General features: G+C 51.1%; 1 protein-coding gene across 2 annotated transcripts in view; it reads left to right on the forward strand.

Moving 5' to 3' along the window:
• Positions 1–27621, forward strand: part of dally (division abnormally delayed protein) — a 396480-nt gene that overhangs the window by 86237 nt on the left and 282622 nt on the right. The window contains exon 2 of one of the 2 annotated variants that reach the window (XM_071670341.1): positions 3175–3192. The exons of the other annotated variant lie outside the window; for it this stretch is intronic. Within the exon in view, the coding sequence (XP_071526442.1) occupies positions 3175–3192 (18 nt within the window). The remainder of the gene's footprint in view (positions 1–3174; positions 3193–27621) is intronic. 2 annotated transcript variants of the gene reach the window in all.

The raw sequence follows: 27621 nt of genomic DNA on the forward strand, positions 1-27621 counted from the left end.
GTTGTAGGAGTTGTAGTTATATAATGACGGTAATCGTAGTTGTAGCTAGTGTTGTTTTTATCCTTAGCACAGAAGTTGTTTTATCAGGGTTTTGATTCATTTTTCTTATATTTTAGTGATTGTCTGAGGGTAGATGTACGCGTGTCCAGGGTGGGTGATGGTGGTTGCGGGTTGTGGTGAGTGGGTGTTGTGGCGGGTGGGTTGTGGTGGTCGGTAATGGTGGTGGGTTGTGGTAGTGGGTGGGTATCGTGGTGGATGGGTGTTGGGGTGGGCGGGTGTAGAGGCCAGCCGCTGTGGTAATATGCCCTTGACCCACACTCCCGCTGGAGTGCTCTAGCTGTGTATGTCTAAACCTTAAATAGCTTAAAACTAGAACTAGGTTGATGGCCACCGTCACAGGCTGGGGTGGCCGCCCCCAGCACCAGCCTCAATGCTCCGTCCCGACACCTCACTTGACTCGCACTCTCCCCCCGGTGGTCGCTCTCCTCTCCCCCAGCCTCTCCCCTGCTGCTGGTGGCCACCAACCAGTCATCAGCCGCCATACGAGACGACCTGGTTCAATAGCCACATAATCTGGCCGGCTGCTGGGGACGAGCTGTGCTGGGGTCGACTCCCCCGGAAGCCTCACCCGTACCCCACACACACACCCACCCCCGCTCTAAACGCCCCGTGGATGTGTCTGTATTGGAAATCCTCAGACCTGCACCACCATCTGGCCTACCATGGTAGTCTTTATATATATATATATATATATATATATATATATATATATATATATATATATATATATATATATATATATATATATTTCTTTTTTCTTTCAAACTATTCGCCATTTCCCGCATTAGCGAGGTAGCGTTAAGAACAGAGGACTGGGCCTTTGAGGAAATACCCTCACCTGGCCGAATTCTCTGTTCCTTCTTTTGGAAAAAAAAAAAAAAAATAAACGAGAGGGGAGGATTTCCAGCCCCCCGCTCCCTCCCCTTTTAGTCGCCTTCTACGACACGCAGGGAATACGTGGGAAGTATTCTTTCTCCCCTATCCCCAGGGATAATATATATATATATATATATATATATATATATATATATATATATATATATATATATATATATATATATATATATATATATATATATATATATATATATATAAATACAATTTGTGTTTGTGTGTGTGTGTATCACGATGAGTTAGAGATGGAGACGCCTTACCACATTTAAGTCACACAAAGCCTCGTCCTTGTCAGGTGGAGGCAATTAGTCATATTGTTATACCTGAGTGACGAGGTCGTCCAACGGGGACTGTATTTATCGGCGTCGTTTTTTCCCTCCCTCCTCTTCTTCCTCCCCCTCTCCTCCTCCCGTTGTATTGACTTTGCTCTAAGTCGTGGATCATGCGGTGAGGCGGGGATGCAGCGTGGACCACACGCTATTTGAACAATAGTGAGTATTTTTAGCTGGGCCGGGCGGCTCCGGGGCCGGAACCTTGGGACACTGCTGTCCCAGGGGCTCCGTGTCCCACCTGCGGGATTAGGTCGACCCAGAACGAGACCCTTAATGTGTGTGTGCGTCTGTGTCATGTACAGAACATGTATTAGGGCCAAGGTTACCTACCTACATTCGCCTCACTGGCGACTTACAAAAATTCATACGAAAAGTTGTGGCCCGTCATTATGGTGGGTGAGGGGGTCGTCTGTGTGAGGAGCGAGCAGCAGCGGCTGGCTGGTTGGCTGGCTTTGGTGCTTGAGCAAGAAAGACGCCGTCAGTAGGGTGGGTCAGCTCAGGTCAGGTCAGCAGGACGATCATGTCACCCTCCTGGCGAGGTCAAGATGCCGTGTTATCATAACCCGCCATGTTGTAGGACGTACGGAAGGTCCGGACACTAGTTACCCCCTCGCCCTGCTGTATTGCTGGCTCCTGCTGTATTCTTACTGTATCGGGATGTATGTGGCTCCCTGAACCTGACCTCACCCAGTTTCCAGAGGGATGTTAAAAATAGTGACATTGATAACAATATCATTCTTTTTTTTATCGTTTTTTCTGGACTATACAGAATTATATATTTTTTTTTTACGTTGAGGATAATTCGCGTTGATCGTTGGATAATCTGATTCTGTGACACAGTTGACGAGATGGACGCACATTTGCCAACGCGCTCACCGCAAGAATGACATTGATTCTGAGAATGACCTTAATTGCGGAAATTACACAAGATATTGAAGGTGGATGATACTAGAAATGTGAGTGGGGGGGGGGGGATATCCTTTGGTAATGAGACATTACTCGATATTACGGGGGAATAGTAGGACTTTTAAAGCGTTCAACATTATGACGGCTGGAGTACAACACACACACACGGGGTAGTCTGGCCGGCCGCTGGGTCAGGCATGACCATCGTATAATGTTGGTTGTTGTCACAGCGGGGGTTGAACAACGTGGCTGTGTGGTTCACACTGGTCGTGCGGGGTCTGCAGGAATGTAGCGCTCGCGGGAGACACACCTACGCCAGGTCCAGACACGCACATGCGTATACGCTTTCCCCTGTTTGCCATTCACGCGTACACAAGGACACACGCAGCTCATTTCACCTCCCCTCCCTTAGTTTCCCTCACACACACACACACACACACACACACACAAGGTATGGTGGAGGATGTGAGAGAATCTTTGGGAAACAAATACTTCACGACATGTCTTGTCAACCGTCCGGCAGAGGGCCTGCCCTGCCCAGCTGTCAAACCGCTCTCTCTCTCTCTCTCTCTCTCTCTCTCTCTCTCTCTCTCTCTCTCTCTCTCTCTCTCTCTCTCTCTCTCTCTCTCTCTCTGTGTATGTAAGGTATGTCATATCTTGCATTTGCCACACATCATATTTCGGTATGTCCGCGTCTACGGGACTCTCCAGTATTATCTAACGTTCATGAAGACACAACAGCGCGGGACAACGACAACGACAAACAACGTTATGTTGGATAAAAACATGACTTCATACCCCTTCAAGACAGGTGTCCCGTTTTCTGTTACTTGTAGATGGTTAAGGCTGACTGAAATATATGGACGCTTATTATTTTTTCCAACTTTTTAGTTTTAAGATTTTTATTTGATTATTACTGTATTGTTGACATTTGTGCGTGTGTGTACGAAAGCCAACTTACCCACTCTCGTTTTCCTTTCAGCCAACAACGAAACTCCAGGTATTGTTTTGCCCCGAACTCGTACCTATAACCATTTACCTAACACTAGGTCCTAAGGCAGGTGGGTAACATTTACCTAACATTAGATCCTAAGGCAGATGGATAACATTACCTAACACTAGATCCTAAGGCAGATGGGTAACCTAACCTAACACTAGATCCTAAGGCAAATGGTTGTATTTACCTAACACTAGATCCTAAGGCAAATGGTTGTATTTACCTAACACTAGATCCTAAGGCAAATAGTTGTATTTACCTAACACTAGATCCTAAGGCAGATGGCTGGCGTTATCTAACACTAGACTCTGGTCAAGATTTACCTAACACTAGATCCTAAGGCAGATGGTAGCATTTACCTAACACTATAACCCAAGGCAGGTGGGTGGCATATCTTGAAAACCGTTTCACAAATGTATTTAATTCGTGTGTGTGTGTGTGTGTGTGTGTGTGTGTGTGTGTGTGTGTGTGTGTGTGTGTTAACATGAAGCTAAGTTAAGCATTAAGTTTAACATTGAGCGAGGATCATGTATCAATATTTGACTGTGTGTGTGTAGGAGTAAAGGTCAGGCTTCACGCTGCTGGTGGTGCTGGTGGTGGCACACACCTCATCATGCCTCGTACAGCTAACAGCAAAGGCTGTTTTAACTTGGTGTTAGATTGAAGTTGAAATGTAATTTGTTTTTCTGGGTATGTGACAGATGGTATGTGTGTATGTGTGCGTGTGGGTGTGTGTTTTTTTTTTGTGTGTGTGTGTGTGTGGTAGAGCGGGTTCGTCATCAATGATACATTAGGATTGTCATCACTGATGCTGTACGTGATTGATGTCAGTGGTGGCTTGATTCTGACGTCGCTGGTGCAGTAGGAGCGACTGCAGTGACAGGATTGACCTCATTGGTAAGTTAAGACTGACCTCAATGGTACTACATTGGATTGCTTACCGTAGGCTATACCTGAACCACAACATCGTTGACACCTTAGGATTATCATCAGTGTCTTCAGTCAAGACTCATGTGATAGATAGAGAGCATCAGTCTGTCCCAGCTGGTGACCCAGTACAGTGGAATCTGTAATCACAACACCACCAGAGACTGTGGTGAGCCTTCAGAACAAGGTGATTTGGTGGTAAGGGTTGTTAGATGACGAATAACGAGAGAACAAGCCAGGTTGCTGTGAGAGGACGAATTCTGGACCCGGGTCTGGGCTGGGTTCGTCCCCGTCCACTCCACGGACGAATTCAGGTGCCGGTACTCGAGGCGATGGCCAGATTTGGAGATGGAGGTTGACAGGGCCTTCCACTCGGTAACAAAAGGCATGAAGGACTGTGGATAATGGCCTCACGGGTCGGCTTCCCCGGCCGCCAGCACCGCTGACCAGACACACGGACTAGAAACACTGTTGACTGGTGCACAGAGAACACCTGACCAAATGAAGAGAACCACCACTCAGGCTGAGATCCTGTGTAAACTGTATGGTCGCCAGTCACTCACTCATAGAACCAGTTACCAGTAGGGCTCGGCACAAACCAGATGACAACCAATAACGTAGGATTACAGTGAGACATAACAACAGTTCAAACCAGGTCTTAAACAGCCATAGAATGGTTAAAACCAGGCATCAACACACTCAAACCATCGTTAAACAATGGGTTGTTACCATCATCAGACAATGGGTCGTTACCTTCGTTAAACAATGGGTTGTTACCATCGTTAAACAATGGGTTGTTACCATCGTTAAACAATGGGTTGTTTTTGAGACCAGACATTTTGTCACACTAGTTATAAAGACCACACCGTGGTCATTTTCACCCGATTACAGCCTTCCCGAGTCATGGAGTTATACATAATGATGCAGTTATAACAATAATGCAATAAAACTAAAGTGCGAATACAGATGAAATCGTACGCCCCTCCCCTCCCCCTCCCCTCCCCTCCTCCCTCCCTGGTCCCTATTCCGACGTGCCATTACCTCTGGCATGAGCGATCATGGCTCATGGTAATTGGAAAATAAAATGGTGACAGTGAACAGCATTTTTGATATTTAACTTGTCAGGGTGATGCATGGGTCTGTCCAGGGGCGGGGTCTGCCTGACTCTCTCCCTGTAGTGTCTGATTCCTGTTTGTGATGACCAGTTGTTGTGTGGTGTGACCAGAGTGTTGCCCCGTCTCCTCACCTCCCATGTGTATATACAGAGACACACACAGCTCCAGTGTCAAGTCAAAATACCCATTTGTCGACCAGCCCGCGAAGGGGAGGATGAACAACCTGGGTTGGTTGTGGACTGGCTGCCGCGCCTAGGATTCCAAACCCATGCGGCCCGACCCCAGGCAGGGCCGTGTGGACTCATGGTCGGTAGCGCTAACCATATGTGCGTGTGTTTTTGTGTGTGTGTGTGAGAGAGAGAGAGAGAGAGAGAGAGAGAGAGAGAGAGAGAGAGAGAGAGAGAGAGAGAGAGAGAGAGAGAGAGAGGTGCATTGCCCTCCGCCCACTGTGTTGGTGGCTGACAGTGTATTATACAGTCATGACACGTGTCATGTGTATGTGTCATCCGTGGCCGTCAGTGTCATGCACGAGGTCATGACATGATGCTGAGTACCACAGTTCCTGACAACCTTCCACCACAGGTCACACCACCACCACAGTTCCTGACAACCTTCCACCACAGGTCACACCACCACCACAGTTCCTGACAACCTTCCACCACAGGTCACACCACCACCACGTTTCATGACCAACCTTCCACCACAGGTCACACCACCACCACAGTTCCTGACAACCTTCCACCACAGGCCACACCACCACCACAGTTCCTGACAACCTTCCACCACAGGTCACACCACCACCACCACAATTGATCCTGCTGGACCGTACCCGCTCGGCAGTGGGGATGGTCAGCACCTGACATTTATTTTCGTCCATGTGCAAGATATGTAGGGCAGGAGGATGGTGGATGTGTGGGGCAGGAGGGTGGTGAATGTGTGGGCAGGCGGGTGGTGAATGTGTGGGGCAGGAGGGTGGTGGATGTGTGGGGCAGGCGGGTCGCGAATGAGCCAGTGTTGTGAACACCTGCCCCTGGGCAGCATAGTCTGTGCATGGTATATACATTGCTTTAAGTTGATCTGTTGAGCTGTCACACCCCGGGAACTGCTCTCTCTCTCTCTCTCTCTCTCTCTCTCTCTCTCTCTCTCTCTCTCTCTCTCTCTCTCTCTCTCTCTCTAGTCGAACACTCAGAGTATTAAGTGCCTCGCTGGTGCCTCTTAGCTCAGTGCCACTTGGCCCAGTGCCGCCGCCATTCCCCCCCCCCCCTTCCCCCGTCCCACCTCCCCTAGGACCTCTTGTCGGCGGCCCAGAGTCCTTTGGCGGGGGAGGGAGTCCTGCTGGCTGAATGGCCCGGGGGGGGGGGGAGGTGGACTCGAGACCAGAGGTAATGCCGCACATGAAACGTAACCAGATGTGTGTGTGTGTGTGTGTGTGTGTGTGTGTGTGTGTGTGTGTGTGTGTGTGTGTGTTCCTCTCCATGTGGGCGTTTGCTCTGCATTTCCAAGTATATATATATATATATATATATATATATATATATATATATATATATATATATATATATATATATATATATATGGGCATGTTTGCTTATGATGAGAGTTTTTGATATACGGTTGACTAAGTATTGATAAAGTTGATATAGTGGCATGGTTGGGGCCGTCGTTTTTAACTGCTTGCAAGAGCTGGGATGGGTCCGTTGTGGTTTGTGGTGCCGAACTGCGACTTGGGGACGAGGGATCTACGGCGGCAGGATGTGATAGTGCGTGCTGGTGCTGTAGCTTCTTCCCGAACCGTCGGATGAGATCCAGGTGGCGGGAGGAGTGAGTCAGGAGGATCATTGAGCCGAGCCCCTCGTGAAAGGTGGTGTGAGAGGGAGTGAGGGTGGCGTGGCGTGGTCTGCACCAGCCCCTGTTGTGTGGTGGTTAAGAATGAAGGTTGTGTAGATGTTGTGGAGTCGGGGCGCACGGGCACCAGGTGTCATGAATCGACGAAGAATGTTAAAGAGGTGATGACCGGAGCCTTGGGTGAGTGGGCCGATGTGTTCCTTCTACACTAGTGTGTCGTCCAGAGGGATGCTGAAGAACCTTGCTGGAGGGGGCTGGGGGCCTCGTGAGGTAGTAGGGGGGGGGGGACAGGGCTGGAAGCTTGGTGGACTGGACCTCCTGGAGGGGACTGGTGCCTAGTGAGGCAGCTTGGAAGCAAGGCTGAGGTGCATGACCACGGTGCTGGTTTGGTTGATGGAGACGTAGTTGGCGATGGTCCAGTTGTGTAGGCTGGAGGGCGTGCTCTGGAGGGCGGTGTAGGAGAGAGAGAGAGAGAGAGAGAGAGAGAGAGAGAGAGAGAGAGAGAGAGAGAGAGAGAGAGAGAGAGAGAGAGAGATGCTTGCATGCGTGTCTTGTCAGTGTACAGGTAGCAGTACGTATTGACTCGAGTCCATGTGTTACATCAGCGGTTTTTACTCCATGTACGTGTGTGTGTGTGTGTGTGTGTGTGTGTGTGTGTGTGTGTGTGTGTGTGTGGTGTCGACTTACAAAGGTCATCGTGATATAAATCATGGTCGCCTGGGTTAGCTCTGCTTCTCTCTCTCTCTCTCTCTCTCTCTCTCTCTCTCTCTCTCTCTCTCTCTCTCTCTCTCTCTCTCTCTCTCTCTCTCTCTCTCTCTCTCTCTCTCTCTCTCTCTCTCTCTCTCTGTATGTGGGCTGCCTTCCACGTGTCTTCTCTCCCCGTCATCGTGTTGGGGTGGGGGTGGGGGTGTGTGGGCGACGGTGTCCAGGTCTGGTTGCAGGGTTGGGATCCCACCAGCTGCCACCCCTAGACTAGGCCCTCAGGTGGTACAAGACCTCCCCCCACCCTTCCCTCTAGCACCATCTGGTGGGACCACACATCCCGGTATGACGTGGCTCTCGTCCGGTATCCTGCCCCCAGGCTGTGCATAACTCCCACCTGTACTACCGGCTGTCTCATTAGTGGAGGAAAAAAAAATATCTGGATGTACTACCGGGCGTATAATTAGTGCCAAAACATGATAGTTTGGAATGTACTACCGGGCGTACATACGTGGTAGAAGACGGGATGTTGTGGGATGTACAACCGGGCGTGCATCTACTCCAGATGTGTTATTTTGGGATGTTTACTGAGAACGCTGTCTGTATTGAGGTTAGGTCAGTGATGTATTAGTCCCAGTAAAGACAGCTCAGGCCTTACGAGATGTGGCAGTGGGAACACTGCCGAGTGTGACACACACACACACACACACACACACACACACACACACACACACACACACACACACACACACTGGTTGCGACGATTGTGTGAATTCGTCGCAAGCAGAGGAGGATTGTCTTGTGTTGGGAGGCGTCTGAGGTTGGCAGTGCGAAGTGGTGATGTCACGACTTGATGATGTCAGAGATGATGTCACGACTTGATGATGTCACTGTGGGGGTGGCAGTGCGTGGAGAGAATGTTGTATAGTTTGTCTCGTGGTGCTGAGGACTGGGAGGTAAGTGGGGTGGTTGTTAAGGAGGTTAATGGGGTGGAGATTTGGGAAGTAATTGGGGCGGAGGTCAGGGAGGAGGTTAATGGGGCGGGGATTAGGGAGGTTAGTGGGGTGGAGGTTGAGTAGGCCAGTGGGTCTGAGGTTGGGAAGTTTAGTGGGGTGGAGGTAGGGTGGGGAGGGCGGGTATTAATAGCCGGGGGTTGGGGGAAGGGGAGAGGTCAGGGCTGGAGGACTGAGTCTTGTAACACTCCTTATGAATTCCTCCCCCCCCGCTTCCCCCACCCCATGGCAGAGACAGTCTCCGGGGTATGTGTGTATACCTGGGAGGGTATGTCTGTCTACTTGGGAGGTATGGTTGTATACTTGTAATCATATGCCAGTCACTGGTTAGTATACCCTGTAAGTATGTATATTTGTTTACCGACTTCAGTATATGTTTGAAGGTATGATATTCCCAATAATGTTGTATGGATGCGAGGCATGGGCTTTGAATGAGTATGTGCTGTGGAGGGTGGATGTGTTGCAAGTGAAATGTTTGAGGACAATATGTGGTGTGAGGTGGTTTGATTGAGTAATGAAAGAGCAAGAGAGATGTGGGGTAATAAAAAGAGTGTGGTTTAAGAGAGCAGAAGAGGGTGTGTTGCAATGGTTTGGACGTATGGAGAGAATGAATGAGGAATGGTTGACAGAGAGATATATGTGTCAGAGGTGGAGGGAACAAGGAGAAGCGGGAGACCAAATTGTAGGTGGAAGGATGGAGTGAAACAGGATTTCAATGATAATGGCCAAAACATGGTAGAGGGTAAAGGATGTGCAAGCGATAGAGTGGCTTGAAACGATGTGGTATACAGGGGTCGACGTTCTGTCAGTGAACCGAACTAGGGCACGTGAGGCGGCCGGAGGAAATCATGGAAAGGTGTGTGGGGCCAGGTTGTGGATAGAGAACTGTGGTTTTAATAGATTACACATGGCAGCTAGAGAATGGGCGCCAAGGAATTCGGCCTTTCTTCGTCTATTCCTGGCGCTAACGCGGGAAACGGCGATTGAATATATATATATATATATATATATATATATATATATATATATATATATATATATATATATATACATATATATATATATATATATATATATGATTTGTGATGTAAATTCCGGGGACAATGTGACAGGGAATGTGTGGAACTTGGTGTTGTGTGATGTTCCGTTTCCCAGACTTACAGCCCATTACCAGGGTTTAAAGAGGAGAGGGTCTTCTCCCCTTATTTAAAGAGGAGGTGGTGATCTCCCCGTCCCTCCATACTCCCAAGATATGATAATCAAGATATCTCTGAAGCCGTAGAGACAGAATACCTGTCCGTCAGGGGTCCGACACTGCATGCGACGCGTCCTTTGGCTCCAGTCACGGATTCGCCGTTTCAGAAAGTGACGTGTGATTAAAGCTGTCATATGTAATGACAGTGTCGTCCGTCCGTCGCTTTTGCCCGTCTATCTCTGTCCTTTGACGGGTTGGGAGTGTAGATACCGTTGTACACCACGCGCTGGTGTCCTCGCTACGTCATGACCTGCCTGGGTGTATATGATGATGAATGGGACTTATATCGGCGTTAGTGGGTCAGAGGTCAGGTTTTCTCCTCAACCAAGTCAATTACCACTCCACCCTCCCCTCCCAAAAAGAATATATATATATATATATATATATATATATATATATATATATATATATATATATATATATATATATATATATATATATATATATATATATATATGGTTGTTGTGGCGGTGGACAGGCGTGTGTGGCGTTGTGGTAGAGGGAGTGGTCGGGAGGACCCACAACACTCGTTGTGGCCAGTGGGTCATGCCCGGTCAACCAGGGTTCCCCTCGTGGGTTACGACACCCCAGGGGTCACCACGACGTCATCATCCCCCCCTCCTCCCCCTGGGTCACTCGTGCCGGGGTAGAAGCGTCGGAGTTGCTGGCTGGGGTGCGCATGTATTGAGGACGGTAGACGTTAAGCATGATTTAGGGTGCTGTTTTATTGGCATGGTTTGTTTAGTGGTGATAGATAGACGTGTTTATTTGGCCTGAGTGCTTAGGGTACGTGAGAGAGAGAGAGAGAGAGAGAGAGAGAGAGAGAGAGAGAGAGAGAGAGAGAGAGAGAGAGAGAGATTATAGCATCCATCCCCCCCTCCCCCCCTCCAGCACCCGTGCCTGGCCATTGCCCTTCCTGCACCCCGAGGTTGTCTGCTGGAGGGGTGTGGGGAAGTTAGTGCTATAACGTTATGCGATAAGGATGATAACAATCGTCATCGAAGCCGAGTGCCGACCAGATAAGGCCACAGCTCCTCCTTGTGGCGTGAACAAGGGTGAAGCTTCTCCGGTTGGGAGCCTGTGTGAGCCCGGGTTAACACTGTCTGGCCTCAAGTGCCCTGACCAGGGCGGCACAGCTGCCCACCCCGTCTTGTGTTCACTGCTGCTGGTATTTGATCCAACTGTTTGTGTTCACGTCATGAAATCTGGGCTCTACGTGGTGTGTGTGTGTGTGTGTGTGTGTGTGTGTGTGTGTGTGTGTGTGTGTGTCTGTCTGTCTGTCTGTCTCTGTGACTCTGCAAGAAAGACATGGGAGGTATGCAGCCAGTCACATGTTGGTAGAGAGAGAGAGAGAGAGAGAGAGAGAGAGAGAGAGTCATCACATACATATATGAGAAAGCTTCATCAACGCTTGATAAATAATTAGTATTAATCCTCGGCTTAAGTGTTCCACTTGGGGCCGTGGTCACAACAGTGGATGTGGAGTGTGGAACGCGTGGTGACACGGACGGGCCTTGCTCCCTGTGTGGTAGTGTCCACGTAACAAGCAATGATCCTCAACTCTGCCACAGCAATTCTGGGTTCCAGCGTCTTTGTTATCCAGAGTTTGTGTTCGTGAAATTACATGTGATTCAGACGTGGGTAAATATGAAGAATTACGAGCATAAAGCCTTTGTCTCTGTGTCTCCATGTTAGATGATGCAAGGTTTACACGAGCTAGAACGACCTATCTTGCTGCTGTCGTCTCTTTCTTTCACACGAGATCGCGTCTGTTCCACGCGAGCTCCTGTCTGTTTCACGGGAACTCATATCTGTTTCACTCGAGCCCCCTCGTCTGTTACGCAGGAGCTCCTGTGTTTCGTGTTGGCCGGACCTTATCTCTTTTGCCTCCAGTCTTTCATGGTTATTGCTTGTTGTCTGTTATTGTCTGTCTGTTCTTGTCTGTCACCTTAGTTTACCGTCCACCGTCCTCCCTCTCTGTCTATTTAATTTTTCTTTCGTCTGTCACTATATATACACTGCCGTCTGACGTTGTGTACGTCCCTCTGTCCGCTTCTGTTCCACTCTTTCATAAGCACTGCTCCTTCTGTCTCTCCCGCTCCGTCCCCGCAGCCGCCGCCGTCAGTCTCCCGCTGTACCCCGTCCCACGGTGATCTCATTCCCTCCCTGTAATCTCTCTCTCTCTCTCTCTCTCTCTCTCTCTCTCTCTCTCTCTCTCTCTCTCTCTCTCTCTCTCTCTCTCTCTCTCTCTCTCTCTCTCTCTCTCCTCGTTATTGTTCGTCCTCCCGCGCCTGCCCTTCCCACGCCTCCCCTCCTCCTCGTCGACCCTCCCCGGCAGTACATCATGTTTGGATAAGTCAAAATTATAGCACTGTTGGTGACTGGCTGGCTGTGTGGTGGGTGGCGGCCGAGTGTCCCCTGGCCACAGGCGCTGGCCTCGCCTCGGGCCTCCCTGTGGTCCTCCACGTCAGGAGAGACCACTGCTCTCCCAGCATCGGCCCCCGGGGACTGGTCTCAGGTTGGGAGGTCAGGAGCTGCTCTGACTTTGGGGTTCACCTCTAGTGAGGGACGTGTGTGTGTGTGTGTGTGTGTGTGTGTGTGTGTGTGTGTGTGTGTGGTGGGGACAACCACCATGGTAGAGTAATCAAGGCGTCGCCAGCACCACATCCAGCTCCGGGCGGCGGAGGGGAGGGAAGGGGGTTATTAATTTGAGGTGGGAGATCGGGCAGTGTTTTAGGGAGGAGGTAGCTCATGAGAGGGAGGGGGGGTATATGGTTGGGGGTGTTAAGTGTAAGTGGGATGGTGTAGTTCATGGTGGGGGGTTGGGAGGGGTGAGAGTTGTGGTGGCCGCCTCAGGGCACAGGTCGAGCAGGTCTCCCTCCGTCACCGCCGCCGGCACCTCAAGTCATAAAGCTCCGGCAATGTTATGTTCCCGGGCGCGGCGTCACGTACTGTGCTGTAGGGCGGTGCCGCCAGGGCTGTGAGGCCTGGCCGTGCTGCACGCCTGCCCACCACACCCGCCGCCAGTCTTCCTCCTCTCGCATTTATCTGTGCACGGCTTCGGCGCTGTTTGTCGAGCCAGTGAGGTGGAACCTAATATTTTGTCATGGCAACGATGCTGTGCGAGTGAGTGAGGAACGTGATCTAAAAAGATTTATTAAAACGTTCGGTATTTACTTAATTATGTCGATGTATATATGTAGACGATCATGACGGCTCCTGAGAATGATTTTACCTTCAGGGAAATAACGTAAGACGTATTTTAGTCGTGATCATAGCCAGAGGAACACTGGCGATTCATAACCCGGAAGTAACCAAGAGAAAACCTGTAATTAACAGATTTAAAGTCTTATAAACGGCCAGCTTCCGTGTTATGTACAGGAGACGCGCGAGGAATGATTATATTGCTGGAGGACGTACGTCTTGGAGAACTGGCTAGGAGACGTGATTTAGCAGCATCACCTCACTCACCTCTGATGAGATGGACGGGAATCATGATCATAAGCTTCGGACGTATACCTTCTTTATGACTTCTTCCAGTCCTTCTTCTTCTTGTTCTGGAGGTTGAGGAATTGGATTTATGTGTCAGGAAGTAGGTGCACGAGTCGTGTAATCGGATGTGCATGGGAAGGAGAGGTAGACGAAGGTCTCATGGTTCATGACAGTGTTATCTGCTGGAGGTAGTATGTTACGGGGTCTAGGTTTACCTGTCTTGTTAGCCACAGAGACAGTACGGTCAAGTAGACGGCCTTCTCCCACCCACCACTCCCTCTGACAACAACACTTAGCAAGAAAAAGCTTGGAGGTAGCACCATCTGTGCGGTATACTGTCGTGGAAGTTTTATTGTAAAGTGCTGGTAGGGTGTTGCTTGTGTAGTGCTGTGGCGGAGGCAACCGCTTACGGCTCGCAAAGTCTCATTTTCATCAGCTCTTGGCTAACACCTGGAACACAGGGGTCAACCCAGGTCGGCTGGCAGGTCACGGGTCGTGATGACTCACCAGACTGTTCCTTCAGTGCTTGCCTGTGGGCCGAGGTTGTGATTTACTCATTTATTCATCTGTGAGTAATGTGACCTTTTGGTCGACAGTTTTACCTCATAGATATCGTATTGAATCATACAGTTTAACCCCTTGAGCAGTACGATGACGCTATACCCTCAGGTATGACGACCTGGGCTCTGATCTATACCTGACGGGTCACCTCACAGGTCACGTCAGCCTACTGAAGGGGTCTTCTTCACTCGTGCTCAAGGGGGTTACACCTTTTGATCACGGTTAATGGAAGAAAAGAAAAATTGAATTAAAAAAAACATTGATGAAACTTTTGGTACAATTATGAGACTCCTCCTCATGTGTAGTATTAATTAACAGCTGCAGCCAACCATTTTTCCGAGTGCATGTTGACCTTTGTACTCGTGTGACCGGAGACCAGAGATGAAGCAGAAATCTAATTATACGACCCCCAGCAATATGTTACTGACGTGGTGTTGTGGACGACCCCTCTCTCCACCGCCATCGTGCTCTCTTTCTGTGTTCACTTCTCTAGTACGACGGAACGACCCTCGAGCACGACCGAACGACCTTTGCATACGACTCATCATGATGGTACGATCTTTTGAACGCGACGGCGCTAGGTACCGACTGTTGGGTACCGACGGTTTGACGTTTGGATGCGACCACTCACGACAGTACGGCCCTTGAACACGACGATACAACCTTTCACGGATGGCAGGACCCTTGATCAGGGACTAGGGGCCAGGTCCTCCAACCCAAGATTCATAACGTGGTGTGTCATGGGTCAGTGTGTCATGAATAACCTTGTAAATATTGTGTGGATGTTGGTTAGGTCCTCGCTTTGTGGATGGATGTGTGTATGTTTGTAGATCTTCATTTATATAGTATAGAGATTTAAGCATTATGATTTCCACGGATCATGGATGAATTATGAGAGGTGTGGAAGTATGGTAAATTATGCTAACAGAAAGGAAGGCATCATGGATAATCCTGTGCAGTACACACGTGTCTAAGATTAACACATCTCTGTTTGTTCTGTACTTTTAACTCTCTCCCAATTTAGATGGAGTGGTGGGTTGAGTGGTGCTGGCAGCCCCACAGCCCTCTCGTGTTTATCTAGCGTGATAAAATAAACGCGGTAGTCCACTTCAGAAAACATAATTATTCACTTTACACTTAGATTTGAGTCATAGATGGGTGTCGTGTGGGCTGACTCATCTTGCTTGTCACGGAGGACCTGGCATGACTGAGGATCATCTCCTCTCCTCCCAGTATATATATGTCCTTCAGCAGCAGGGATCGTTGTCGTCACCTCCTCCGCTAGACGGTCAGCGTCTTCGCCCCATCACATCGACGACCTACCCAGCCACGACTGTGGAGTTCAGTACTCCACGTTAGATATACTTTCACGTCTTTTTCTCATGATGGTTGTCCTGCATAGATGGTTTGCCCGTCCGTCCGTGTCCGTGACTACGTAGATTACTCGCCTTGACTGCTGTGATGATGTGCCCGTCCGTGTCCGTAGCTATGGAAACAAAGGTCTGGTGTCCGTACGTGCTGGCGGGGAGGAACGCTCCATCAGGCGGCTTCTCTTACACTCTTTGTGTTCCCGAGGGTCCTCACCTCCCCACTACTCTCCCCTCAGCTTTGTTTTCTCATCGACACCTATATTGAACATCACCCCCACTTCCATACACTCCCCCACAACAGTTAGTTCCTCCCCATTCAAACTGTTCTTACTCTGGGATTACACACAGCTACGTTGCACTTCCCGTCTATTTCCATTCCTCTCCACGCCCCGTCCTCCACATGTACACACATCACCTGCCACAACACTTTACACGGTCGCTGGCAGACGACCTGGTTCTGTCTCGCCGCACACCTCGTGGGAGCTGTGTGTTCTGCTGCTCTTCCTCATGTCCCCCCGCGCCTCACTAGTGCCCCGCGTCACGAGGGCCTGACGTGAACCTTGGGAAGACGTGCTGCCTGGATGGTGATGGTACACTGCCCTGGCGGAATCCCAGGGGGCGTTGACCTGGTCATGTACAACTGTATAAAACCAGGCTAAACTGTCGTTCGTGGTCTCCGTGGTTGGGTAAGAAGTCCGATGATCATTTTGTGGTCTTGTATCACGACCTCTCCTGACCCGTGTGGTAGACATGGGTCACCTACATCCGTGTTCTCCAGTCTGCCTCATATATTCGAGCGGGGAGGATGTTATCTACACGTCTTTAACCTGCGGTGGATCCACTTTAAACTCATACCAGTGAAGCTTTAGTTATGTTCATGGCAAGGGTAACCACACTGCTAAGTTACCCCAGCCATGGTGTATAATTAGGTTACCCCAACCATGGCGAATAATTAGGTTACCCCAGCTATGGTGTACAATCCACCATTAACCATGAACCAACCACAGCTTGGCTGGTCCAACCCATGGTTTATAATCCACCATGATCCCTAGCCTAGCCTAGCCTAGCCCAGCCTAGCCTAACCCAGTCCCAGCAGGCCAGGAAGCAGGCCGGGCGAGCTGGTATTCATGGCAGGATGGACGAGGATATTAGCCGCACCGTTCACTATGGGATCTGCCGTAAGACCTTCATACAGTAGGTGAGATATGCGGCCCGCCGCCTCCCTGACCCCGGCCCTACAAAGGACCTCAACTTCCCCAGACGACCGTGAAACTCGATTAGGTGGCCGAGTGTTAATCCCATCCCCCGTGTGATTAGGGCGAGATTGGGTCAGCATTTTGTCGGCGATTTAGAGAAGGACTTGGCGAGCAAACTGACAAATAAATCATTGTAGTTATGACGGCGGGGTGGTGGAGGCATGGTCACACGGGGGGAGGGGGGTTGCTGTGGACGTGTTTACAACCACACCCACACACACACACACACACACACACACACACACACACACACACACACACCACACATCCTGTCTTTCGTACGTTCCATCCGTTTCCCGTGTAAGCGAGGTAGCGTCAAAAGAGCATGACTGAGATTTAGAGGAAAAATCCTCGCTTGGCTCCTTCGTCTGTTTGCAGAGTAATTCAGGAGGGGAGGATTCCCAGCCCTCTGCTCCCTCCACTTTGAGCCGCCCTCTGCGACAGGCAGGAGGTAGGTGGACAGTGCAGGTTCTCCGCTACATTGAACGCTCTGGATGAGGCGTGTGGATGACCATCATCCCGTCCACCTGGCCCGGGGCCGACCCCAGTCACAACAGGTGTAGCAGCTACAGTGCAAACGAGATTAATTCCGCAATTACCAAGTTATTTGTGGAGTTTACGTTGGTGCTGGATGGTGGCGATGCTCTGTGTGTGTGTGTGTGTGTGTGTGTGTGTGTGTGTGTGTGTTGGGTAGTAACAGGAGAAGAGGAGGAGGAGGAGGAGTTACAGATGCGGCCAACGTAAACAGAACGACGCCATCGGTGGCCTGATGGCGCAAACATCTCCCGCCGCCGCCGCTGCCGCCCTTGTGCTAGTCCTTGACCCCTCCCCCTGTACACCACCCGCAGAAGTCGCAGACGAAGATACCTTCCCCACCAAAGAAAAAAAAAAAAAGACGTGATGGAGACCTTTAATCCCCCACCCTTGTGGAGCACATTCATCTCTGAGCTCTCTCTCTCTCTCTCTCTCTCTCTCTCTCTCTCTCTCTCTCTCTCTCTCTCTCTCTCTCTCTCTCTCTCTCTCTCTCTCTCTCTCTCGTCTTAAACCTCCGGTTTGGTCTGTGACGTGACACACCAGCCCGCCAATATAAATAACGCTATAATCCGAGGCGCTCCCGCTATAACACTTTCCGCTGGAGCCCTTCAGACATAAGTCTTTAACCCCCCCCCCACCCTCCCCTCCCCCAAGATCCCTCCAGGTTAACATTTTGATCCAGACCTTTGTACATAAGACCTGAATTTATGACCTCTGCTCACAAAGGCCTGGGGGCGCCTTCCCAAATGATAAGGTAAAAAGAAATTGTGTCATTAAGTTATACGAGTTCATGCTGGGTTCTGCCGTGTGTGCGACGTAATGCCCTCCGGTAACGCCGACGTCTGCCAGTGTGTTCGTCCGGACGTCACGTCAGATGACCGATTATTGGCTTTGTTTTCCTCAGAGAGGAGAGACTCCACAGTGGTCACTCAGGGCCTCAGTGTTGTCCTCTTCATAGCAGCAGTGCGTCCACGTGAGAGGTGAGGCTGGGAGTGCTGCGTCCAAGCCTCCGTCCTCCTTGTCACCCGAGGTTGTTGACGAAGCCTTGGCAGAGGACGACCCTCGGTCAGGCTCGGTGATTCCCTCCGGCACGACGCGACGCTACGACCCGTAGGGCATAATGGCGTGACGCTTGACACGACTCGGGTGGAAGGTCAGGTTTATAGTACCCGAGGTGACGGTCAGCCGAGACTTGGCCTGAGTCAAGGCCCGACCCCCGGGGTGGGGACGCGCACACGCCCCCGCCGCCGGACGTGTCTACGTCAGACGCTTTGGTGATGGTTTGGTGCAGGAACGAGAGTGAGGCAGCAGCACTACCCGCCGTACGATGAACAACTCAATATTTTGAGTGAGAAATTGGGCTAGGAAATCGCCATTAGGTCAGTTGGTTTTTTTTTGGTGTCTTTTTAATGGATCATTGCCAATTTTAATTGAGTTCGACCAGAAGGGTTGTGATGGATTACGTGTTGATTGGTCAGGTGTTTGGGCTGTAGGCATGTCAACTGCCAGGGTTAATGAGTCATTAATGCCATCAACGTTGATTACATCCACTGGCTGAAAAGTAACTGTTCACACTGTGTTAAGGATGATTCTGAGGCGACACACACACACACACACACACACACACACACACACACACACACACACACACACACACCATGCATATGGTTCGCGTAATGACGTGTTGTGCACATGGGCGTCACTGCATCACACACTATATTGCGTAAACGATGTTTCCGTTATCGTAGTTTGAGTAGGACGATCCCGGTGGTTGATCTCTGCTGCGAGAGTGGCGCAGCTGCCCACCCCACACCCCGGGCGGGCGGTGGCGCAGAAGAGGACCTGCAGAGTGCGCAGGAGCAGCTACTGGCGGGTCTCGGCGAGCGTAAAGTTATACGCTCATGGTTCCCGCGGTTCTGATCATCTGTACGCGTCCAGATCGTCCGTTCCGTACCAGCGAGAAGTCGGTGTTACCTACCTCGGCTGCCGCTGCGATCCGTAACTTGTGTGTGTGTGTGTGTGTGTGTGTGTGTGTGTGACGACAGCTCAATAGACGAGGCAAAAGTTTTGAGGTTCATTAACAGCTGAATGAAGCAAAGAGATTTAATGCCGTAAAAGTCCCGAGTGCCTCCCCTCCACCCACCCAGGACTTTGTGAAGATACTGTTGCCGGAGTTAAGGGCGGGTAATATCCATAAAGTTAACATAGGAGAAGCTGGCCTGGCTCAACACAGGTATGTAACAGAGGAGGAGCGGTGTAGCCCGGCCCGAACACACACACACACACACACACACACACACACACACACAAACGCAGCAAGCAGAGGGGAGTGTAATAACGCCTCCCCCCCTCCTCCTCCCCAGCTCCACGCCCGAGGGCGCGGTGTTTGTTCAGCTGCCCCATATTGTTGGTGTGCAGCGCTGCTGTACTCCTCCCCCAGGCCTGTCATTAACATTAGCAAAGCTGTCGCCTTGACAACACCGTCCCGGTGACGTCAGTCGTGACGTAATCAGGCTCTTCCCCCCCCCCCTTTCCCTACCCCAGGTACCATCCTGATGTCATCTGACCTGATCCTTGAAGTCTACCGTTACGTCGTGATGTCACCCTCCTGCTCCTTGACGTGTCAGGGTCACGCCCTGATGTCACCCTCCTGCTCCTGTGACGCCTTTAGGGTCACCCTGATGTTATCCTGTCCGTTGATGCTCTGACGTCATCCATCCTGGTCTTTGAATTTGAAGTCTCTAATGACGTCCCGATGTGATGCCTCCTGTTGCTCGACGTCTTAAGTCCGGGTCGTCACGCCTGCGGTACAGAGCAGATACGGTGATAAGGTTTGTGGTTGTGGTATCAGGTGGGCACGGAATGGAAATTGATAGGCGTTGAAAGCCTCTCTCTCTCTCTCTCTCTCTCTCTCTCTCTCTCTCTCTCTCTCTCTCTCTCTCTCTCTCTCTCTCTCTCTCTCTCTCTCTCTCTCTCTCTCTCTCTCTCGGGACTGAAGGCAGTAGAGACTCAGACAACAGTTGACAGTGCGTTGTTGTAGTTCCGTCATGGTGTACAGTGGAGGGTAACCATTACGGGTAAGTGGTGGTGGTGGTGGTAGGCATTTCGGGTGGGACCTGGTGGTGTGGTTGGGATTGTTGTGGTAGGTAAGTTAGTCTGTTGTGTCCACCAAGGAAGGTGTTGTGTCTGTGGGGGGGGGAAGTGTCAGGTGTGGTGTGTGGGGGCCCATAGATGGCGTCGGTCCCCGGGTAGCGTCAGAAGGAGGTTGCAGTGGTTGGATTCGAACCGAGGGTGCTCCTTGCCTCATGGATATTTGACACGGATGACACGAGGGGGAAACAGCCTTACCTTCCCCTCCCCCCCCGGGAAACCATTTTATGGTGTGGCTTCCACAGCGCCCATGACACTCCTTTTATCCCCCCCCCCCCCCCCCCCGGGGGCCTTCCCCGCAGCACTTAGAAAGTCAGCTACGTCCGCCGGGTGCCATTACAGGTCTAGAGTGGGTTAAGAATGTTAGAGATGCACGTCGTAAGTGAGACTGTGCCTTCACCAGTCACCAAGAGGACCAGTTGGTCCCCCACGCCGGCCTTGTGCCAAGATGTGGATGACGTGTGACGTATGGTCGGGCGCCTCCCACACTACAGTACACCTGAAAGGTCGGCCGCAGGAGACGCCTGACCCGGCCTGACCTTCCGCTTCTCACCCACGTTACACCCACTCTGGGGTCATCCGTGCTAGGTTGGGGGGAAGGGGTCGTGACCCGGTGTGACCTCTGGTTCAGTTCTTCCGGCACGAGAGGCTCTTGCTCTCGGCGTCTGATTGGCCATGGTTACTTTCTCCTGTACTCTCTCTCTCTCTCTCTCTCTCTCTCTCTCTCTCTCTCTCTCTCTCTCTCTCTCTCTCTCTCTCTCTCTCTCTCTCACACACACACACATTGTGTTACATGTATGTGTTCCTGTATCTCGTTCTCTGTATCGTTCTCTCTCAGTGTGTCATACTACTGTATGTCATAGAATAACTATCGTTCTCCTGTTTCCATCTTTCTGTTCTCGTTATTTCGTTAATATTATTCTCTTTTCTTTTTTACCCTCCTGTTACTTATTTACATTTGTAAGTACTAGGCTGATGTATTTTATGTTGTGTGTGTGTGTGTGTGTGTGTGTGTGTGTGTGTGTGTGTGTTCAGAACAAGTCCATATAATCATGGAAATCCAATAATTCAGTGTCAGAAGTAGGCAGTGTCAGGGTGGGCGAGGCGAGCGTCCACCCCAGGGTGAGGGTGGAGCACATGAGGCACCGCAGGTGAGGGTGTGAGTGTGTACCGTAGCGCCTCACGCTGCTCGCCTGTGTGGCTAGCGGGAGGTACACGTTGCGGGGAGTGAGGGAGGGATGTGGGCTGGGTGGGTGGTGTGCGTTTAGGTACGTCTCCGCCCACCGCCCTCCTCCTCCTCCTCCTCCTCCTCCTGATCAAAAAGGTACTCTCCCGAGGGGGGGGGGACGTGGGCTAGTTTTTCTTTGTCTTTTGTGGAAAGTTTGGCCAGACGTCTGTTGCCGGGGTCTCACCCCCTTCCCGTCACCCGTCTCCACCTGTCACCGACCGTCTGTACCCGCTTCCCCGGTCTACATCTGTCGTTGCCCGTCAACATCTGTCCAGAACCGTTCATGTACCACCCGTCACGACCTACCACACCCTCCAGGTACTCGTGGTAGCCACCAGCACCTGGATGATCATGACCTGAGGGAGGCCAGGTTTAGGATTATTGCCTCCTGCAGGTGTCACCCGCTCCTCCTGCTGGCGATCATGCATTCCTGACCCGCCCCCGCCTGCCTCACCAGCACGCCTGGTTCTTACCCCTCTCATGAACTACCAAGGTCACCAGCCTGGCAGGTCGTTACACCCCCACATGAACTACCAAGGTCACCAGCCTGGCAGGTCGTTACACCTCCACATGAACTACCAAGGTCACCAGCCTGGCAGGTCGTTACACCTCCACATGAACTACCAAGGTCACCAGCCCGGCAGGTCGTTACACCCCCACATGAACTACCAAGGTCACCAGCCCGGCAGGTCGTTACACCCCCACATGAACTACCAAGGTCACCAGCCCGGCAGGCTGGTGCTTCCCGCATGCACTGCCAAGAGAGTCACTGCCACTCTGCTTGTGCTTGCCAAGAGACCAGGAGGAATTTTCCACGGTATTTCCTTAGTGCTTGTATGCTTGCCCTCATGTTAGGCGTGAAATGGCATGTGCTATGTGACTGGACCTGACCCGTCAGGAGCAAGGCGGTGGATGAGAGGTGGTAGTATACCATACCCAACCACGAGTCAGGTCCCCCCTCCCACGGGTCGGGCGGTGGGCGAGAGGTGGTAGTATACCACACAGAGCCACGAGTCAGGTCCCCCCTCCCACTGGTCAGGCGGTGGGCGAGAGGTGGTGGTACCACACAGAGCCACGAGTCAGGTCCCCTCTAAATGATCTAGACTCATCAAGTGTACCAGTGTGTTTCCCCCCACAGCATTACCTAACCAAGATAACGAACGCCATTCACCTGGCGTGGATGCGTCCCGTCTGTGCCGGTGGATCGCTCCACATGGCTGACGAATGTGGATGGAGGTGTCGTGGGTGATGATGCATGATGGCCTTAGTGCATGAATAACCTGACTCAACCTTAGCCTGTGGTCAGGATGTCCAGCGGTTGCGGATGTTAAGTGTGACACGTCATGATAGAGTCTGACATGATGATGGACATTCCATGACATCTGTCATGTTCATTCAAGTGTTCTGCCGATCTCAGTGTATCGGTCCGTGCCTGGTGTCGGTTCAGTGTTCGTGTAGTTTCAGTTTTCGTTATGTTATTCTTAAAAGAAAACGTGGAGCGGATGCCCCTGCCACAGTGGGTTGTGTTTCCATAACATTAGCGTCGCTCATATATGTCGTCATCAGACAGCGGCTGCATCATTTCACTAATGATTCATATTAATCTGATATCATTATTGATCTTATCATCCCTCATCCTTAATTAAGATAGTATGTTACGTTCTGGATCATAACGCTCAAGGATTATGATTCAAAGATTAGGAGGCTCAAGGATTAGAACGCTCAAGGATTATGAGGGCTCAAGGATTGTGAGGCTCAAGGATTGTGAGGCTCAAGGATTGTGAGGCTCAAGGATTGTGAGGCTCAAGGATTGTGAGGCTCAAGGAGTATAAGGCTTAAGAATACCCTTTCCTTCCGCACAACACGTCTCACATCTTTGATTCTCGTCGTTCACACACTGTATATAACATATTCCTGTCTGCTACTTCATCCTAGCATTGATCTAGCCACACTGCTAGCCTTACTCCAGTATGTCCCACGTCCTAAACCTGCTGGTATCGGGTCTCACTGATATCGGAGCCGTGAAGGTTATCGGGGCCATGATTGGTATCGGGGATGTGAATAGCATCCCGGCCATTAAACTGTATCGGGTCCTAGATGTGTATCAGGCGCGTGTAATGGGTACAGAAGTTCATGAATTGTAATGGTGAGCGGATGGCGTGGCACGCCTTAATGGTATCGGGCCAGCCACTCAGGTAAGCACCATCGCCCGACCATATATGACCGGAACGTCGACCATAAGGACCAGTTCAGCAGGTTACTGACGCCTCTGTCGTACCTCTTCGTTGCGGCCACCATCTTCAGCGGCCACACGTTTACAGTGGCATCCTGTTACAAAAAAAGGCCGACAGTATATGCCGGATACGCGTTTTAAGTGACCATTATTCAAACGAAACGTTTATAACGTTCGCCATTTTATGACGGACGCATATATATATATATATATATATATATATATATATATATATATATATATATATATATATATATATATATAATCTTTGTGAAAGGGTCACGTGTTTACATTGTAGGTACCTGGTTATAGCGGCCACCTGGCTATAACAGTCGCTCCCCATATCAACCCCTCCCTGCTGGCGGCTGGCCATCTTAACCTGGTGGTCGACGTGGACAGGGTTTACTGGGGAGGTTTAATGTTGGGTTTTACTGAGGTGGTTTAGAGGTGGGTTTTACTGGAGTGGTGTAGAGTTGAGTTTTACCGGAGTGGTTTTGAGACAGATTTTACTAAGATGGTTTAGTGGCAGGTTTTACTGGGGTGGTTTAGTGGCAGGTTTTACTGGGGTGGTTTAGTGGCAGGTTTTACTGGGGTGGTTTTGTGGCAGGTTTTACTGGGGTGGTTTTGTGGCGGGTTTTCAGGCGGTGGTGCGGTGAGCGGCGCTCGGCCGATATTTGTGGCGGTGTTCAGGACTGCCAACTTAACGAGGCTTTTCCCTGGAACGACTGGACGGCTTAACGACCAGGGATTACCTCGTTAAACTATCATTTCGTTGACCAGTTTTAGCCTGGCTGAGGATAAAGGTAGAGGGTGAACGAGGGCGTGCATGATGAGGGTACGGATCACCGGACCATGAGTAATGACGTCATGATTAATGACGGAGTGGGTGGTAAGGGCAGAGGTGTTGATGTGGGTGGGTGATGATGACGGAGTGGGTGGTGAAGGTATTGATGATGGGGCGTTGATGATGTGGGTAACGAGGATGTTGATGACTAGGAAGAGGAGGGTCATGGCCAGAAGGATGGCCAGGAAGGTGAGGTGCTTGGCCAGGAAGGTGGGCCGGGGGACATGACCAGGAAATATGGGTAGCCTCAGGTCCCCTGCGTGAGAACACTGGGCACGAGACCCCGTTTGACCCGGAGGTAGGATGCAGGCCTAGGGTGTGCTGTGGGCCGGGGGGATGTAGACATACCCCCCCCCCCCCCTCCCCAGCAGTGTAACCTGCGGAAACACGACACAAAAGGAGAGAAAATGGGAGCAGTGGAATACCATGAGCCTTGGTCGTTGTCCAGGGTCGTCGACACTGCCGGGGAAAGTTATTTGTCGTTCGCGTCGTTACTGAAATTGGAAATAGCATTTTATAGAGTTGATTTGATTGTGGTGTGTGTGTGTGTGTGTGTGTGTGTGTGTGTGTGTGTGACCTGTCTTAGAGTTATTTGACTGCTGAGCGCCGTATTGCTGCATTACCAATATTACAAAAGGTAAAATTTGGCTCAGTATCTGCGGTTCCGGCACTTTTATTATTACTTAATTTATTTGAGAGGATTGTTATGACCCAAGACCTTCTGTTGTGAGGCGGAATCGCCACGGATGTTGTAGATGGACAGGGAGGTTCCATGGGTGTTGTAAATGGACAGGAAGGGCCTGGGTATTGTAGATGGGCAGGGAGGTGCTGTGGGTGTTGTAAATGGGCAGGGAGGTGCCATGTGTGTTATAAATGGGCCGGGAGGGGCCTGGGTATTGTAGATGGGCAGGGAGGTGCTGTGGGTGTTGTAGATGGACAGGGAGGTTCCATGGGTGTTGTAAATGGGCCGGGAGGGGCCTGGGTATTGTAGGTGGGCAGGGAGGTGCTGTGGGTGTTGTAGATGGGCAGGAAGGTGCCATGGGTGCTGTGAATGGACAGGAAGGGGCCTGGGTGTTGTATATGGGCAGGTGTCAGGGACCCTGGTGACCGTTCCCTCAGCGGCAGTATCGTGGTGGAGCACCGTGGTCAGCGTCACCACGCCAGGCCTCCCTGCGTGCCGCGCACTAGGCCAGGACGGGTTAGGCCTTCCTCGGTGGTGATGTCTTTCGTGTGGTGGCTGGTTAAGCTTATTGCATGTTTGATTTTTATTATTATTTTTCTCTTCTACTGGATGGATGAAGTTACAGTGGAAGGATCGGCGGTAGTGTGGTTGATGCCACTAATGATTGCTGGCACTGGGGGCTTCGGGGCCCAGGGCTGCTGCTACTGGTGGCAAAGGGTGAGGGTGGTGGAAAGTCGTGTGACGTGGAGGGAGGAGGCGGGGTATCATGCACGAGAGTCCGCGTCTCTGATTCTCCTGCCACGTGTGTGTGTGTGTGTGTGTGTGTGTGTGTGTGTGTGTGTGTGTGTGTGTGACACAGACACTTCGCCACTTCAGTTCCATAATATCCCCCCCCCCCCCAAATCTTCCGCTGGGCGCCATGTAAAGCGGGACGAGCCTCAAGTAGAGCGTAGCCTGGGAACGTAAATCGAATCTCTCGCCGGGGCAGGCGGGCGGGCGGTAAGTGTCCCCGTCTTATAACAGCGAGAGTCGTAACGTTGTTTTCATGCGGGAGGACCCGGCAAGTAATCTGGTTTGAGACAGGAAAGATGTTGCGTTAATCTGGTTTTTGCCTGCAGGGCCGGGATGTGTGGGCCCTCCTCACTGCCTGCTTCCATGCAAGCAGGCAGGCCGTCCCTGTCTGCAGGGCCAGGAGGTTTGAGTCCTCACTGTCTGCTATCATGCAAGCAGGCAGGCCGCCCCTGTCTGCAGGGCCAGGAGGTTACGGCCCTCCCTTCCTGCCATCATGCAGGCGGATCGGCCGCCGAGACAGCGTTGCATGACCCTGATCTAGGGTAATAAGATCTGGGGGAGGAAGGAAGAAGAGTGGGAAGGACAAGTTGAGGAGGAGGAGCTGGAGTGGAAATGAAGCTTAGATGAGATTACTAGCTCCAGCAAGGCCACTGACGTGAAGGAACGCCTCGCGGGGAAACTGTATCGAAACCTTGGATTTCTTTTGTCTATGGTTGTGCTGGTGTGGGATATTGCCTCTCCACCCGTAAATATATTATTTTCTTACCTTCGCTTTGACTTGTGTTTACGGCGGCAGGTCCCTTGGGGAGCTCAAAGCTTTGTTGTGCAGTGTAAACAGTCTGAGCAGGTATTGATCCTTCCCGAGGTGTGTGTGTGTGCCCCTCCCATCACCGCTAGTACTGATGGCAGGTGCTGCCCACCTTGTGTGTGTGTGTGTGTGTGTGAGAGAGAGAGAGAGAGAGAGAGAGAGAGAGAGAGAGAGAGAGAGAGAGAGAGAGAGAGAGAGAGAGAGAGAGAGAGAGAGAGAGAGACGCAGGTAGCCTTAATAAGGACGCGTCACCCAGATGTGTCCGTGTAAGGCGTCCGTCAGATGCCATATAGTGGGCGTCTCCGATGTCTCGCAGCTTTGTCTCCCATTTGTCTCATGGTCGCCAGATGTGTGCCTCAGGTACCCCGCAGGTGTGCCAGATGTGTGCCTCAGGTACCCCGCAGGTGTGCCAGATGTGTGCCTCAGGTACCCCGTAGGTGTGCCAGATGTGTGCCTCAGGTACCCCGTAGGTGTGCCAGATGTGTGCCTCAGGTACCCCGCAGGTGTGCCAGATGTGTGCCTCAGGTACCCCGCAGGTGTGCCGCCAGGCTTGTACCTCACATGCGGATGTATCAGGCGTCTCATATCGATGTCGTCAAGCGCCACACATCTCTCACTCGCCAGA

This window comes from Panulirus ornatus, chromosome 15, assembly GCF_036320965.1.
Source record: "Panulirus ornatus isolate Po-2019 chromosome 15, ASM3632096v1, whole genome shotgun sequence".
Lineage (NCBI taxonomy): Eukaryota > Metazoa > Arthropoda > Malacostraca > Decapoda > Palinuridae > Panulirus > Panulirus ornatus.